At 49.1% G+C, this 17,065-nt stretch overlaps 1 protein-coding gene across 1 annotated transcript in view; it reads left to right on the top strand.

The window, feature by feature from the left end:
* Nucleotides 1-267: 267 nt before the first annotated feature.
* Castor2 (cytosolic arginine sensor for mTORC1 subunit 2) overlaps nucleotides 268-17,065 on the top strand; it is a 38,932-nt gene continuing 22,134 nt past the window's right edge. The window contains exon 1 of the mRNA XM_021646661.2: nucleotides 268-728. Within this exon, the coding sequence (XP_021502336.1) occupies nucleotides 616-728 (113 nt within the window). The 5' untranslated portion in view covers nucleotides 268-615. The remainder of the gene's footprint in view (nucleotides 729-17,065) is intronic.

Raw genomic sequence — 17,065 nt, 5'->3', positions numbered from 1 at the left:
GAAAGCTCCCGAGTTTGAGCGATAACAAAGCATGCATTTGAGCTTAAGTAAGCTCCAAATTCCCCCATTGGATTCCTCTGTGTCCCTGGGGAACCCCGAAATCTTGCATTCCGGGTGCACCTTGGCTCAGCAGCCCAGCCCCCCTGGCTTGACATCAGCAAACAGGAGTAGTCCAGGGGGAAGGGCCGCGTAAAAGTGAGGGCGTGAACTACAAATCCCGAAAGGCATCGCGTGGCCCTGCGGCCGGCGCCTGCGCAGCACCAGCCCGGCGTTTGAGTGGCAAGTTGTTTGTTACAGCGAACACCAGCTGCTGCTGCGCCGGGCGCCGCGCTCCGCCGGGCGCTGTTTGCTTGTCCACCCTGTAGCTCGCTGCACCCCGCAGGTTCTCCCCAGGCCTCCCCCCCCCCCTTTTTTTTTTTTTTGCAACTTGCCAAGCTTCCTTTTTCTGGATCAAATACGAATCAGTCCAGCACCGAGCTCCGGGCCCCCTTCCCTGGGCCGGTTGCCCCACGGCTTGGGGCGTGCAGGGGGCGGGGGCCGCGGCTCGTCCCCGTCCCCGTCCCCCCCACTCGGGCCACCGCGGATGATCCGCCGTGGAGGACCTCTGGGCGGACGATGGAACTGCACATTTTGGAACACCGGCTTCAAGTTGCCAGCGTCGCCAAGGAGAGTATCCCGCTCTTCACCTACGGCCTCATCAAACTTGCCTTCCTGTCTTCCAAGACCAGGTGAGAGAAAGAGTGTAGGGCGAAGAGATTGGGGGTGGGGGGCGCAGGATACCCGCCCCGGGACAGACAAAGAGGCGCACCCCGGGGGGACGCAGTGCAAAAACAACTTCATCCCCCCACCACCCACCCCCGGGATCTCTGCCATCCTCCTGCATCGGACAAAGCCACCCCTGTGCTCTCTAGCTAGGGGGTCCCCTCTACCCAGATACCCCACCACATTGCGCCTCCAACTGATACCACCAACACCCAATCTCCCCCCACCCCCATCTCAGTTCCTTCCCTGAGATCCCGAGTAACCTCCCCAAATGGCCTCTGTGATGCATCCGTGAATGAATGAATGAACGAATGAATGAATGAAAAACAGGTGTGGGGACCCGGAGGTGGAAATTAACAAACTAAACACGCCCCAAACCCCCATCCATCCACCACCACCACCACCACTCCCCTCCTCCCGTTTGGGCCGGCCCCCCTGTAGCCACTGGCAAGCGGGGAGGGATGGCGCTGAGCTTCTACCCTAGAACAGAAAAATCATAAAATCATTAGATGTTTATCTCCAGGTGCCTGAGAGGGTTGTGGAGGGGCAGGCAGGGGGGAGGGGCTGCAGGGCCAGGGTCGCTGGTTTCTTTTCTCTTTGGGGGTCCAGAGAAGTGGGGGGGGGTTAGATTCTGAACCATAGAAGGGGAGGAGCTGGCATGTTTATGGATCTGCCTGGAGGCTGGGCTTGGGTGTTGCAGGAGGGAAAAAACAGTGGAAGGCCTTGGGAAGTAAGAAAAAGAAAAAAAAAATTAGTCTTGGATTTTTCTCATCGCTAGATATGTGTTTGACTTCTTAAACTGTTGTGTTAGCGTCGGCTTAGGCTTACCGTTTCTTTTAATTGCCCATTTCCCCTGTGGAGTGGAAACTGGAGCCAGGCTACTGTTAACTCAGACCCCTCGTGCACTTACCACTATGATGGGTCTGGTCTGGAGGGGGATTTAAGACGAAGATTCTCGTACCTCCTTGCCAAAGGAATGAATACAGTATAGGTCAAGATGAAGTTAAACTGACAGCAAACACACCCCCTCCCTTCTTCCCTTCCCATGCTGTCTTGTCTCCTACCGGGTTGGGCTCAGGGGGGAAGGAAAGGGCCTGTTAAAAGTTCCTGCTGAGGAACCTGACTTCAGTGTTGGTCAGGGCTGTTGTTTACAAGATGAAGCCTCCTAGGTAGGTAGCTCTGAATCTGTTTACTTTCTTCTCTGAGGGCTGTTATATCTGTGGGGACCAGAGGTTCGGAATCCTTACCTCCCTTGCTCCTTGGATGACCCAGGTAAATCATTAAACAGGTCATTTGAAAACAAAGCCAACAGCTCAGATTCTGAATAAGCTAACACACACACACACACACACATACATACACAAAGTGCAAAAGCCCCTCTCTGTCAATATCTTCTACTCCTACATCCACTTGCCCTCTGCCATCCCCAGGCAATCCCCAGGACTCTGGTAGCAGATTCCCAACCTCTGGCCTCAGCCCCTGACAGCCCCCTGCTTCCTCCTTTCTTTCTCAGACTGGAGAAAAGAGAGCTTTGGGGCAGAGTTTTTTGTTTGTATTGCTTTGTTATTTAGAAAGACAAGAGAAACACTGGCTCTGTTCCCTATGCCTTAGTGAAGGGACTGGCCTTCATTATGACATCCCTCATGTAACAATCTCAGGGTCCAAGTTGAAGGTCTCAAACAGGGGCCCACCTGACCACAGGGACACCTTGTCCCCTTGTAGGGCAGGTACCCCTCCTCCCTTCCAGAATAGGCCCAAGTGACCGGTCCAGTTGCAAGATGACTCAGAGGTCAAAGGTCACCTCCTTGTCTCCAGGCTTTGACTCTAGAAACCGCTGAGTACAGTTGGTCTGAGGACTGACAAGCTGCCGCCCTTATGCACTCTGAGCTCAGGCGTGGCTTGGTGTTGGAATCGGGCCCCAGAGGCCCAGGCCAGGTCACTGTCCTTTTCCACCTCTCTCTTTGTCCCTCTGTGAAATGGACATAGCACAGCCAGGCCCACTCCTTTTTCAAGGAGCTGCTTGCTGGGGGATGGGTCATTCAATCCAGGTAAGAACAGCTGTCTCAAAAGGAATAGTGGCATGTGGCTGTTAAGATAGTCACAGCCTTGAGCCATACAGGTAGGAATTCTTGGCTCTTCTCCTCCACAGTGATCCAGATTCCCATCAGCACCCACCTTCCCACAACAGTGAGCCCAGAACATCTCACTGCCCGTTTAGAATGTTTCAATCACTGTTTCAACAGGGTCAGCTCCTTGCTGTGGCATTCAAGGCCTTTTGGGGAATCTGGATCCAGAATCCTTATCTTTAGCCACCACCACCACCCCCGAAGCAGATATACTAGTAACACGCACTTGCCTGCTTTCTCTTCCCTCTTCCCACCCGCACATCATTCATCTCTTCCTGGAATATTCCCTCCACGCCTGTCAGTTCCACTTCAGTCCTCAAGATTAGTGATGTCACCCTGAAACCTCCCCGAGCTCTCCTTTGCCTCCACCTCCTTGCAGACTTAGTCACTCCCCTCCCCCGCTTCAGGGGTTGCCTTGTGGTGGAGCAGGTAGAACATGGGGAGCAAAAGAACACTGGAAGACACTTACTTGGTGCCTGGGTGCAACAAAGCCCAAGGGAAGTAGAGATAGGCTGCCCCTCCCTCTGCAGAGCTAAGTACCCAGTCCAGGGAAGGAAAGAGACATAGCTGGAAAGCTGAAATCATGAAACATGGTTGAGCATGGCAGAAGAAAGGAGGCCTGGAGAAACGGCCCAGCAGTTGGGACTGCTCATGGCTCCTGCAGAGGACTTAGTTCATTTCCCAGCACCCATGGCAGGTGCCTCACAACCTCCAGTAACTCCAGCTCCAGGGGATCCAGTGCCACCTTCTGGCCTCTGCAGGTAACTGCATGCACATGCATATAGCCACACAGCTAACATTTACACACAGTGTTGATTAAAGAAAAGAGAGGAAACTGAAGACTGGCTAGGGCAGCCTGGGAGCCTACCTGAAGGAGGAGGCTTTAGATTATGTGCAAGATCTTAGTAGGAATTAAGCAGGAAGGGGAATCTAGTCTGTGGGTAAATGACATATATCCTAGTGTATGTAGAAAATGATAACTCAGTGACATAGCTTTTACAAAGAAGGAACTTGGAGTTTAGGGATTAACTTGCTCAAGGTCATGAGATCAGTGATAGAGCCCAAGATTTGAGTCTATATCTCTGTAGATTAGGCTCTGTTTTGGCCTGTAGCACAGGCTACAAAGGAGGCTCATATTCAGTAGTGCCACCAGCCCATCTGTGCTGTTCAGAAAGATTCAAAAGCAGAGGATCAAACCACTGACCTGCATATGTTCCCTTGTGCCCTCTTTCTTTTTACAGCACTGAGGACTAAGGACCTTCTGTATACAAGGCAAGCATACTCTACCACTGAGCCACACCCCCCAGCGTCTCACTGGGGGATTCTAGGCAGGAGCTCTACCACTGAGCCACACCCCCCAGCGTCTCACTGGGGGATTCTAGGCAGGTGCTCTACCACTGAGCCACACCCCCCAGCGTCTCACTGGGGGATTTCTAGGCAGGTGCTCTATCACTGACCCACACCCCCAGTTCCTCACTGGGGATTCTAAGCAAGTACTCTACTATAGAGCCACACCTCGGTGTTTTTTGTTTTTTTTTTTTTAATGCAGGGCCTTACTAAATTGCCTAGGCTGACCTTGAATTCACTCTGTAGCCAAGTCAAGCCTTGAACTCAGGATTTTTCTGCCTCAGCCTCCTAAGTAGCCAGGAAGACAAGCCTGGGATACCACATCCACCTTCAGTATTTTTCTAATTCCTTAACCCAGCGGTTCTTCTTAGGTATATCTTTCCTGAGGGAAAACTGGAGCAAGGTAGCCAGGCCCTACTTCTGCAAGGTGTGCCTCATGTCACCCAGCTCCCAGGTTCCTCCTCAGATACTGTCAAATTTCTCGCTCTATGTTTGGCTCTGAAATCCATCACACAGTCCCTGCAAAGCAGTACACTCAAGGCAGAGGCAAAGAACAGCCTGGTTCAAGAACCTCTGCCTTCTGTCCACCTATGTTCATTCATTCTCCTTCACGTCCCGTCCTCTCCTCCGTCTCTCCCTCCACTCCTCCTCTGTGTGTCTCTCTGCCTGTCCCCCACTCTGTGTGTATATCTGTCTCTTTTTCTCTCTCATTTCCTGGAACTTACTGTATAGCCTAGGCTGACCTCAAACTTAGGACAACTGCCCTTCTCCAACCTTTAGATGCCGCTTCCACACTGGCTTAAGCTGTACGATACCCCTAGGTGTGTTTCATCTTACTCTTCACAGCTCACTATTTCTGGCTAAGTCAAGTGTAGCTTTCGGAGTTGGAGAGACGGCTCAGTTGGTCAAGCAGTGCATGCAAACATGACTGAGTTGGGATCTCCAGCACTTACTTTAAAAGGGGGTGGGGAGGCTGGAGGCTAGAGAGATGGCTTGGTGGTAAAAACACAGGCTGCTCTTGCTGAGGACCCGAGTTCAGTTCCCAGCACCCACATTAAGCAGTTCACAACCACCTGTAGCTCCAGAGGATCTAATGCCTTCTTCTGACCTGCAATCATGTATACACATATGTATAATAAAAAATAAAATTTCAAAAGAGGAGGGCAGTGAACTTCAGGGTTAGAAGAGACTGTCTCAGCAAAGAGGAGGGTAGGGAAGGAAAAGAGGGGGTAGAAAACAATGGAGAAGATAACCTAGTGTCAGCCATTGGTCTCCATGTGAACATACATACATATGTGCATGCACACACATGTACACATAAAAGAGTGAGCCAGTATGGTGTGGGAAGGAGAGGTGTGTCAGCTGACTTTTCTCAGAGCTATGACAAAATACCTGACAAAAAGAACTGGAAGAAGGAAAAGTTTACTTTGGCTCACAGTGTGACAGTCTCTTCACAGCAGGAAAGGACGTGATGGCAGTCATAACCAGTAACATTGCTAATACCACTCATATCCTGGTAGACCAGGAAGCAGAGAACAAACAGGAAGTGGAAGCCCAGCAGAGGATAAACAGGAAGTAGGAGCCCAGCTGTGTAAGGTTCCAGGCCTGCCCACAGTGACTCACTTCTTCCAGTGGGTCTCTGTACCCTAAAGGTTCTTTAACCTCCTCCCAGAACAGCACCAGAAGCTCTGTTCAAGGGCCAAGTGTTCAAGCCTGCAGAGGACATCGTACAGCCATATCTTAACAGATAGTGGTGACATGAGAGTGCTCTGAGGTGAAGGGCTGGAGAGAAGTCGTCATGAGCACATTCTGTTCTTTTAGAGGACCCAAGTTCAGTCCTCACTGGGTGGCTCACAACCACCTCTAACTCCAGACTGCGGAGATCTGATGCCCTCTGCTGGCCTCTGTAGGCATTGCACTCACATGTGCATACCCATTTTTTAAACCTAATTTAAAAAATGTAAACCATTCAAAAATTGGAAGTTTATAACTTGCAAGACAGTATGCAGAGTGTGGGCAGAATTGAGAAGCAGTGACACAGTGGGTTCTCAACCTTCCTGACCCAGTGTTGCCACCCTTTACTACGGTTACTCACAGTATGGTGACCCCAACCATAAAATTATCTCGTTGCTACTTCGTAACTGTAATTGTACTGCTGTTATGAGTCATGATGTAAATATCTGATATGCAGAATATCTGATGTGTAACTCCATAGTGGGGTCACAACTCCGTAGGTTGAGAACCGCTGCAGTGAAGGAAGGAACATTTGAGACAGGTCCAGAGGGAGTAAGGAGTTTAGGTGGAGTTGATGAGGGATAGGCTGCCTGTAGAAAAGAAAAGGCTCAGTGCGAGGAGGAGGAGGAGGGGATAATGGGGGTTGACGGTGACAACAGCACATTAAATACATGGATGAAATTGTCAAGAGAATAAACTAAAGAGAAAAGTTTCATGCTGGGCCTGATGGTGCAGGCCTGTCATCCAAATACAAGGAGGTTGTGGCAGGAGGATCACAAGTTCAAGGCCTGCCTGAGCTACAGAATGAGTTCAAAGGCAGCCTGGCCAACTGAGTATAACCCTGTGTGAAAATTTAAAACAAAAAAAAAACAGGTTGGTGTAGAGCACATATCTAAATCTACCCTAAATCTACCAGTAACAGATATGGGCATGGCTCAGTAATCGAGCTCTTGCCTAGAATCCCCCAATGAGGGGCTGAGGGCATGGCGTAGCAGGTGGAACACTCACTCTGGAAGAGTTACACCCCCGGTACCACCAAAAATGCTAGGAGCTGGGCTGTTTGGTATCGTTTAACTTCAAGATGTGGTGATGTCATCAAGAACTGTTTTTCTTGCCGTCCCAACTGGCCATCCTTAGGATGGTATGGGCTGCCCTGTGGGACAGCCGGCTGAGCTTCACTGTGGGCAGCTGGAGCCAGCAGCAGCTGGAGCCAGCACTGTGGCTTCCAGCACTTTTCCTCTCAGGGAATAGGCACGCCCCTTTCCCCTAAGCCTTGCACAGACCTTCCCACCTTATTGGCTGGAGTTGTGTCACGTGACCATGGGCAAGCCCACCATGGACCAATGAAGACTCATCCCTTTAAGGTGGGACTGACTACATTAAAGTTTCTAGCCTAGGGGAGGGAGGGTTCTTCGGCTGGTGAGCAAATCCAGGTGATGGAGGGTGACCATAGTGTGCGAAGGTTTGAAAACATACACAACATGTGAGCCGCCTGACCATGGCAGGTCACTCTACAGCCCACCTGCCTTACCTGCTTCAGACACCCTGTATAGAGTATGTAGCTTCTGCCAAGCTTGGTAGATCAGCCATTTTACGGGTAAGAACAAAACAGGAAGGACCCAGGATACCCAATGCGGGAGGGAGCTATGGTTGGAACCCAAGGTGTCGAATTAAGAGAACTTGTTATTCCAAGTACCCAGCCGGGTGCCCAAGCAGGCCTGGTCTCTTGTCGCTGGGAGAGACAACATGTCCCGTGCCTTACAATTGTGGTGTTGATAGCACCACAATTGTAAGGCACGGGACATGCTGTTATCTTTGTTTCTGATATGTGTACAGGTGCCATACCAGAGCCATACTGAGGATTCCAGGCAGCCCTGGTATCACAGAGCAATCTTCAAACCTTCGCTGGGGTATTGAAGGCAGACCTGTACTCGCTAGAGGAGTCTAGACAGGTGTCACATGCCTGTTGTCCCCGTGGTTGGAAGGCAGAGGTTAACATCTGGTGCCCTTCCCTATTGGTCTCTACCTTCTTTTTGAGGCATGATCTCTCTCTGAACCTGGAGTTCCCCAGTTCTACTAGTCTGCCTGGACAGTGAGCCCCAAGGATCCTGTCTCCACCTCCCCAGATCTCAGCTCACAGGCACGCACTGCCACTTTGCCTTTTTACCTGTGTGCTGGGAATCTGAACCCAAGTCCTCATGTTTGCGTGGCAAGCACTTTACAAACCAAGCCATCCCCCGCCCCCTAAAAAAAAACCCCAGTCTGTTATTACTTAAGTGCCACCTTAGAAAGCACAGTTCTCATCGGGTATGGTGACATGGGCCTACAATTCCAGGGACTGTTAAAATGAAGCAAGAAAAACACGAACTTGAGTCTAACCTGTGCTACAAAAACAAAACAAAAGGCCATTTCATGTGATTGGCTTATAGCTATAGGAAACCCAATAACTGCCATCTAGATTGGGTATGTGCTTAAGGTCTCTGGTTCCTACTGCCCTGTGCTGGATCCTTGCATTATAGTTATGATATTGTTGTTGATTATTAATATTATTAATTATTATTAAATTATTAATATACTACTGATTTATCTTTTAGTTAAACTGGTTATTCCTAAACCAGCTATATACCCAAATCACCACACAGAGACTAGGATTTATATAATTAACCTAGAGGACAATGCTGGGCAATAGTTACTCCATCCTAAACCTCCAAGCCTGCATAGTTTCCTCCCATTCAGATTTCCCACATTAAACTTGCTTCTAGTCATATCTTAGGTCCGGCTCATCTCTCCTTGTGGTTCCAAGTCCTTTCCTGCTGATCTCTGTTCTCCGACTCCTCTCACTTCCTTCTCCTCCCCTCCAGTCCAGGATGTCCCACCCTATTCTCTCCATTGTTCAGCATTGGCTGGTTGCTTTATTAACAATACTGAGAACAAATGGTGGCATGTTTACACAAACTTGAGACAGGCGTTGCTTAGAATAAACATCACAATGCAGTGTCTCCATTGAAACCAGATAGTGGGGTAGAGGAATCAGCATGTGAATGAACAAGGGTAAATTGTACACATTCCACAAGAACATGATACCAACAACTGTCATGAATACCATTGACTAAAGAAGTATTTAGGTTGCTGGGCGGTGGTGGCTCACGCCTTTTATCCCAGCACCCAGGAGGCGGAGGCAGGTAGATTTCTTGTGAGTTCAAGGCCAGCCTGGTCTACCGAGTGAGTTCCAGGACAGCCAGAAGAAACCCTGTTTGGGGAGAGGGCAGACTTTTCAGGAGAAAAGCTTAAAACTTCACAGAGTCTAGATGGCCATCACAGTCCTCAGTGCACTGGGCTGAGGCTGCTGTCCGAGTACACTTCGGGAATGAAGGGCTATCCCCAGGAGGCCTCCAGGGGAAACTGAGGACAGCCACACCCTGGCAAGTCATTGACCTGCTATTACCTTAACTGTACACTGGGGATATAGAGCCTGGGAACCTGCCCTTAGCTGAGGTTGCAGTTAGATTGAAGGTGCTAGAGAGGTGGCTTAGCAAGGGGGTAGAGTGCTTGCCATTTCATTTGCAAGAGTGAGGACCTGAGTTTAATCCCCAGGTCCCACATGAAAAAGCCAGAATGGTGACATGCACCTGTAATCCCAGTTCGAGGGCGGCAGAGACAGGTGGGTCCCTGGACTTCATTGACCAGTCAGTTTATCCTAACGGAAGAGCTCAGATCCATGGCACTGGAGAAATGGCTCAGTGGGGACCTGAGTTCAAATCCCCAACACCCACATAAAAAGCGGAGCATGACAACACAACACATTGCACAATTTACGAGTGATTACTGCCCTTTTAGATGACCTGGGTTCTGTTCCCAGCACTCATCAGGTAGCACACAACGTCCTGTCACTTCAGTTCTAGGACACTCTTCTGACCTCCTCAGGCTCCTGAGCACCCAGGAACACACATTAAATAAGCATATAACTATTCTTTTTCAAAATGAAGAAGAAAAAACAGATAAACAATGAGTGTGGTTCCTGAAAAACAATACCAAGGTACACACATACACACACACACACACACACACACACACACACACACACCAGGCGCTTCAAATGGGCCCTGGTTCCCTCTCAGCATCACAGAGAGAATGTTGTGTCTACGAATCTTGACTGATGTGCAGAACTAATTTCTTATGCTCCCTGTTTTGTTTTGTTTTGTTTTGTTTTGTTTTGTTTTTCAAGACAGGGTTCCTCTGTGTAGCAGTGGCTGCCCTGGAACTCACTCTGTAGACCAGGCTGGCCTCAAACTCACGATGATCTGTCTTCATCTGTCTCTGCTTCTGCCTCTGCCTCAGCCTCTGGCTCTGGGATTAAAGGTGTGTACCACCAAGCCCAGCTTCCCATCCTGTTCGGATTGGAGGAAATGCTAAGTGCAGATCCTGCCTCTGCCTTTGAGAGTCACTGGTCCTCAAAGTGTAGAGTCTACAGAGGGACATCTGCAACTTCCTGGAGCTTAGGAGCTGCAAAGAGGTCAAGCTTGCTGGACAAGGCAACTCCTCAGTCAGGATGGGAAGATGTCAGGAGGGGCTAGAGGTAGAGAGAGATACATCAGGGCTGGATAGGGAGCAGGAGTGGGTGGGCATAGATAGATCAGGAGAGGGATGCCCAGGGGGAGCCCCCAAGGAGTCTGGCTGCCTCCGACACAGCACAGGTGCAGCTAGGTGCTTGATGGGAAAGACAATGGCAAAGGCCTAAAGGCTAGAGAGGTGCAGGCAGCCAGTTGCACCTGGTGTGGTCACAGCCTGGGTTGGTATGACTCAGTACATACCATTCATACACAAAGCCACCAGCATACAAGTGCTGTATTCTAGGCCCTGCACAGAAATGTAAAAGGAATTCCATCACTGGGCAGAATGGAAATACAGGGCCTGGGGAGATGACTCAGCAGTGAACGTTCTAGCCATGCAAACATGGTGACAGAAGTTCAGGTCCCCAGAATCCATGTAAATGCAGGGTGTGTGATAGCCCACCTGTAATTCCAGCTTTGGAGGCAGAAACAGGGTCCCTAGAAAAAGCCAGCAGCCAAACTGACCATATTAACAAGCTTTGGGTTTGATTGAGAAACCCTGCCTCAATTATAACGGGCTTTCTCAGACCCGCCAGCAGTACAAATGACATGGGGGCTTTTTAATATCTTAAAGCTTAGGCATTTTAGCTGGGCAGATTCCCAGCCAGCTTTCTAGCTTAACCAACTAAGCCTGGCACTGTGTCCTGCCACATGGCCAGCTCCACCTCTTTGTTCCTGTTCACATCTGTCCACCTCTGTCCCGCCGGTAAATTTCTCGCCTTTGCTTTCTTCTCCCAGAGTCCCTCTTTCTCCTGGAAGCTCGCCCTCCACATTCTGCCCAGCTATTGGCCATCAGCTCTTTATCACATCCAACAGACAAGTGAAGAAGAACAAATGTTTGTAAAATATGAGACCTGTGATGAGCCATAGAAATAACAATACCAAGATCCGGCTAGGAGGCTGGCACTTCGCTCTGTTAAATTAAGTCAATCAACAATTCAAATATACAGAGACACGCCTTCACACAGTATACACCAACAGTCAACGAATAAGGTGGAACAGCAGCACAGCACATAAGACAGCAAGCTTGAAGCCCCACGTACACATTCACACAGGTGTACACACATGCATACACTATACACACATAACCACATGCATAACCATGTACACAACATGCACATACCATACACATGTCTGCACATGCATATGCCATGTGCTTACACCATATACATCTGCACACACACATTAACACACTATCCATGAAAGCAAAAGAACAATGGTCTCTGCTGATGGCAGAAGGTGACACCTCAAGGCTTGACAGGGCCCCCCTGAGAAGGGAGGTCCAAGTGGAAGCTGAAATGCCCACCCAGAGGTGACTACTAAGGCCGATGGCAGATGTTTTTTCCAAGTCCCTGGCCATGTCTCCACTGTGCCAGAGTCCTGTAGAGAGAGCTCAGACAGGAGAACCTGAGTTTGATCCCTAGAGTCCAAATTTTACAAAACCAGCTGGGCATGGTAGTGTGTGTGAAATGCCAGTGCTAGGTAGGAAGAGACAGGTAGGCTCCTGGCACTGGCTGCTAGCCTGGCCTCTTCAGTGAGAGATCAAGCAAATGAGGGACCCTGGCTCCAAAAACCAAGGAGGCAACACCTAAAGAATGACAGCCTCCATGCTGCACGGAACACGTGCATACTTGCTCATGCACACGTTATCTTAGTCAGTGTTCCACTGCTATGAAGAGACACCATGACCAAGGCTCTTAAGAAGGCATTTAATTGGGGCTGGCTTACATTTTTAGAGGTTTAGTCCACTGTCATCATAGCAGGAAGCACGGTGACAGGGTGCTGGAGAGGCAGCTGCGAGTTCTACATCCAGACGGGCAGGCAACAAGAAGAGAAGGGCACTGGGCCTGGCTTGAGCATCTGAAACCCCAAAGCCCACCCCCAGTGACACATTTCCTCCAGCAAGGCCACACCTCCTAATCCTTGTCAAGTAGTGCCACTCCCTAATGACCAAGCGTTCAAATATATGAACCTGTGGAAGTTATTCCTATTCTAACCAACATGCACTCACGCATGCACGACGTAGCTACATACACCCAGACACACAGGCAGCACACGAGTATTTAGAGGAATTATCTTCGTTATCCTCAGACCCTCAGCCTGGACTTTTGCTTCAGGCTCACATCCCTTTACCCGGCCCGGTGGTTCAATCATGGTAATGTCAGATGCCCTACATGAGCAGTCTAAGAGAGGAAAGGTTTATTATTCTGCTTGTCCTTTCAGAGGTTTGGTCCATCATGATGGAGAGGGCATGGCGAAACAGCTCTTTTTATGGCTGTAGGAGCATGTGGTGAGGCTGTTCACCTCAAGGTGGACCAGGGAAGAGTGGAGCCAGAACAGGAAAGGACTAAACAGCCTCCAGGGACATGACCTCATCTGCTTCCTCCACCCAGGCCCCACCTTCTGCAGCTGTCACTTCCCAATCATCTGTTTAGATTTGTGTGTGTGTGTGTGTGTGTGTGTGTGTGTGTATTATACACACACCAAAATAAGCATGTGGAAGTCAGTTCTTTCCTTCCACCACGTGACTCCCAGGATGAAATTCAGATGACAGGGCCTGGTAACAAACACCTTTACGGGCTGAGCCATATCAGTGGTCCCTCGATTAGGATTTCAATCCAGCAATGGATTACGCCATTGATAAGGTTAGAGCCCTCATAATTTACTTGTCTCCAATATGCCCTAGTGCCCTCTACCTCATATTCCCCCCCACACACCTACTTGGAATGTGCTTTACCTGATGCCTCTGGGTTCAATCCATGAGGATTGACTACCACAGCTGGCATTTTTACTGTTCCTCGGCCTGTCTCCTACATACCCTGTTTGAAAACATCTTGTTTTGTTCTGAGACAGGGTCTCATGAAGTATCCCTGGCTGGCCTCAAACTAGCTGTGTACTGAAGCTGGCCTTGAATTTGTCATCCTTCTGCCGCCATCTCCTAAGTACTGAACTTACGTATACTCGGGCACCATACCCGGTTCTGAGATAGTGTTAAAAATCTCTCCCACACTCTTCATGCAGAAGCTACAACTCCCCTTCCTCTCTCACGCTCCAGGCACTCTTGTGTTTGGTTATGAAGAGTAAGGTCTGCCTAGTGCGCCTTGTAGCCTTGTAGTCTTTGCTTGGTAGGAAGCCAGCTGCCATGTTGTAAGGACACTCAGTTCAGCCTGGGCTCCGTAGCAAGACTGTGTCTCCAAAAAGATGATAGAACAAGAGCAAATAGTTTGTTCTTCAACTCCAAAGCTCTGTAGAACACAGTTTGTGCTGATGCTTCCCAGCTCATTGAAGACTGTTGCCTCCTCGTCACTCTGCTGAAAGGCCCCAGTTGACTTGGTTTCTCTTGCCTTCCTCCTTGACAGAAAGTAGTAGCATTTTCTTTCACTGTTTGGTGGAGCATCTTGTGATCTGCTGCTGTCAACAGATATAAGACCCACATGGGGGCAGGAGCTGTGGTTCAGTTCCCAGATGCTTGTCTAGTGTGCCCGAAGCCCTGTCCCCAATGCATATCTCAGCATTCAGGAAGTGGAGGCAGGAGGACCAGGAGTTCAAGGTCATTGTTGATAACACAGAATAGAAAGCCAGCATGGACTACATAATACTCTTTCTTAGACAAAAAAAAAAAAAAAAAAAAAAAAAAGACGGGCCAAGGAGGAAAGCTGCCTGAGATGGGGTGGCAACTATTGAGAATATGAAATGTCGGGCGTGGTGTCGCACGCCTGTATTCTCGGCGACCTGCAAGTTTGAGGCTAGCCTGGTCTACAAATCAAGTCCAGGACAGTCAAGGCGACACAGAGAAACCCTGTCTCCAAAAGCCAAACAAAAACAAACAAACCGGGCTGGAGAGAGTTCAGTGGTTAAAACACTTGCAACTCCTCCAGAGAATCCAAGTTCAATTTCCAGCACCCATGCTAGGCAGCTCACAACTGCCTGTGTCATCCGCGGCGGGTACTCACACACAGACACACAAGTACACATAATTTTTTTTTTTTTTTTTTGAAAAAAAGAACTCAAACAGCAAACATTTAATGAATAGAATACTGGTGAAGAGATAGAGATTTCTCACGTGTTGCTCACAGGTGTGTAAAATAATTATTAATAGTGGGATACTTTCTCCAAAAACTTATAAGTGGAGCTGGCAGGATGGCTTCAAGAATAAAGGCCCTTGCTGTCAGGCCTGACGATTTGGGTTGGGCCTCTAGGGCCCCACAGAGTGTCCTCTGACCTCCACACATACAGACGGACACACACAATTTGAATACATAACTTGTGTTGTTGACTTTTTTCAGTCCGTTTTTTAAATTTCTTGTATGCTGTCTTCATGCACACCAGAAGAAGGCATCGAATCCTATTGGAGATGGTTGTGAGCCACCATGTGGATGCTGGGAATTGAACTCAGGTCCTCTGGAAGAGCAGCCAGTGCTCTTAACTGCTGAGTCATCTCTCCAGCCCCCAGTTTAAAAAAAAAAAAAAATCTTTTTTAAAGATTTGTTTTTTAATAAAGAGCTAAGCATAGTGGAACACAGTTGTCACCTGGCACTCAGAAGACTAAGGCAGAAATTTCAGACCAGCCTACAGAGTGAATTGAAGCCAGCTTGGGCTACATAACGAGACCCTGACTCAAAAAAAAAAAAAAAAAAAAAAAAATCTAGGCAAGGAGGCTGAAGAGATGACACCGGAGTTCCAAGCACTTGCCAGCACCCACACAGCAGCTCACAACTGTGGCTCCAGGGGATTTGAAGCCCCCGTCCAGCCTCCACGCACACATACACACAGATAACTAAACATACGGGTTTTTTGTTTTGTTTCAGTTTGTGCTTTTGTTTTTGTTTCTGTTTTTTATCTGAGAGGGGGGAAAAATAAAAGAATTGCTTCTGTGCTTTTTGGGATACATCCTGAAGAACTGGAAGGAGGGTCGTGTGCAACTCATGCATTCATGTTCCTGGTGACAAGACTCACAAAAGCCAAAATAGGGTTGAAACCCAAGGATTCCTCAACAGGTGAATGCATAAACATGTTCTCCATGGGTATGAGGAAATGCTAGCCACCCTTCAAGAAGGACGTGCTGACGGTTGCTGCAGCCTGGATGAGCCTTTAGAACACTGTGCTGAAAGATAGAAGCCAGTGCTGTGGGGGGGCCAGGCAGGTTGTGTCACTTCTGTGACTCTCAGAGCAGTTTATAGAGGCCAATGAGACGGGTGTGGAGTCCCAGCACCTGTGAGGTAGAGCATCAGGAGTTGAGTGAAGGTCATCCTTGGCTACATAGTAAGTTTGAGACTGGGCTATATCAGACCCTGCCTCAAAAATATTGAGAGAAGGGTAGGAGAGGTGGCTCAGCAGTTAAGAATATGCCTAATGTATCTGGGGTTGGTGGCACACACCTTTGATTCCAGCACTTGCAAGTGGGGAATGGGTGGATCTCTGAGTTCCAGGACAGCCAGGGCTACATGGTGAGACCCTGCCTCTGGGGAGCGAGGGGGATTAGGGTTAATAATTAGAAAAGCTAGGTATGGGGACCCATGCCGTAAAGGAAGAGAAGGGGAGAGGGAGGAAAAAAAAAGAGAAAATACTTTTTGCCCACAGCAAAGAGGACCAGTAGCCGCCCAGAGAAGGTCCAAGAGAAAGAGCTGAGAACTATAGGGGACAGGAGACATGGCTCAGACTTGCTGCTCAACACCCAAGTCCAATGACTCACAGCCTCCTATAACTCTAGCTCTGGGAGGTCCAGTGCCTCTACTGGCCTCCGTCTGCACTTGCACTCTTATGCACAGGCACACATACATACTTTTTTTTTTTTTTTAAGTCTTTACAGAAAAGAATGTAGAACCACAGCTTCTTCCTGGGGAGCATCTCACCTTCCCTAGTGAAGTGTAGCTGTCACACAGGGTGACTCAGTGAACTGTTAAGACACTGAAATTGTGGATGCACCGGGCCTCACCCAGCCTCACACTCCCTAAATTAACACAGTTCTCTGAAGCAAGGCACTCTCCCCCAGGGATGTGGGGGACACTGGGCATGGCCGTGGATTCCCACCAACCAACAGCTCCTCATTGGACAATTTACTAGGGGCCTCCGGTAACAAGAGGGGCCCAGGCTTCAGGAAGGGGCACCATCCCCACATCCCAGCCTGCCGCCATGGTGTTTGTGGTTGTTTTGTTTTGGGCTTATTGAGATTTTGTAGTCTGGCTTTGCTTTGAACTCACAGTATTCATCCTGCCTCAGCCTCCCAGGGGGTGGGATTACAAGCATGCACCCTCACGCTGGGTTTTATATGGTACTGGGCCTTGTGCATGCTAGGCAAGCACTCTGCCAACTGAGCTATGTCCCCGGCCCCTTGGTGTGTGTATGTGTATGTGTACGCATATACATACACACACAAACACATGGTGGCCAGAGGTTAACTGTGGTTGTTGTTCCGCAGGCACTGTCCACCTTGTTTTTGGAGGTGGAATTTCTCACCGTTTTGAAATTACCAAACAACCTAGGCTA

Source organism: Meriones unguiculatus, chromosome 4 (assembly GCF_030254825.1).
Source record: "Meriones unguiculatus strain TT.TT164.6M chromosome 4, Bangor_MerUng_6.1, whole genome shotgun sequence".
NCBI lineage: Eukaryota > Metazoa > Chordata > Mammalia > Rodentia > Muridae > Meriones > Meriones unguiculatus.
Note: the sequence above shows the minus strand (reverse complement) of the source record. Positions and strands in the feature narration are given on the sequence as shown.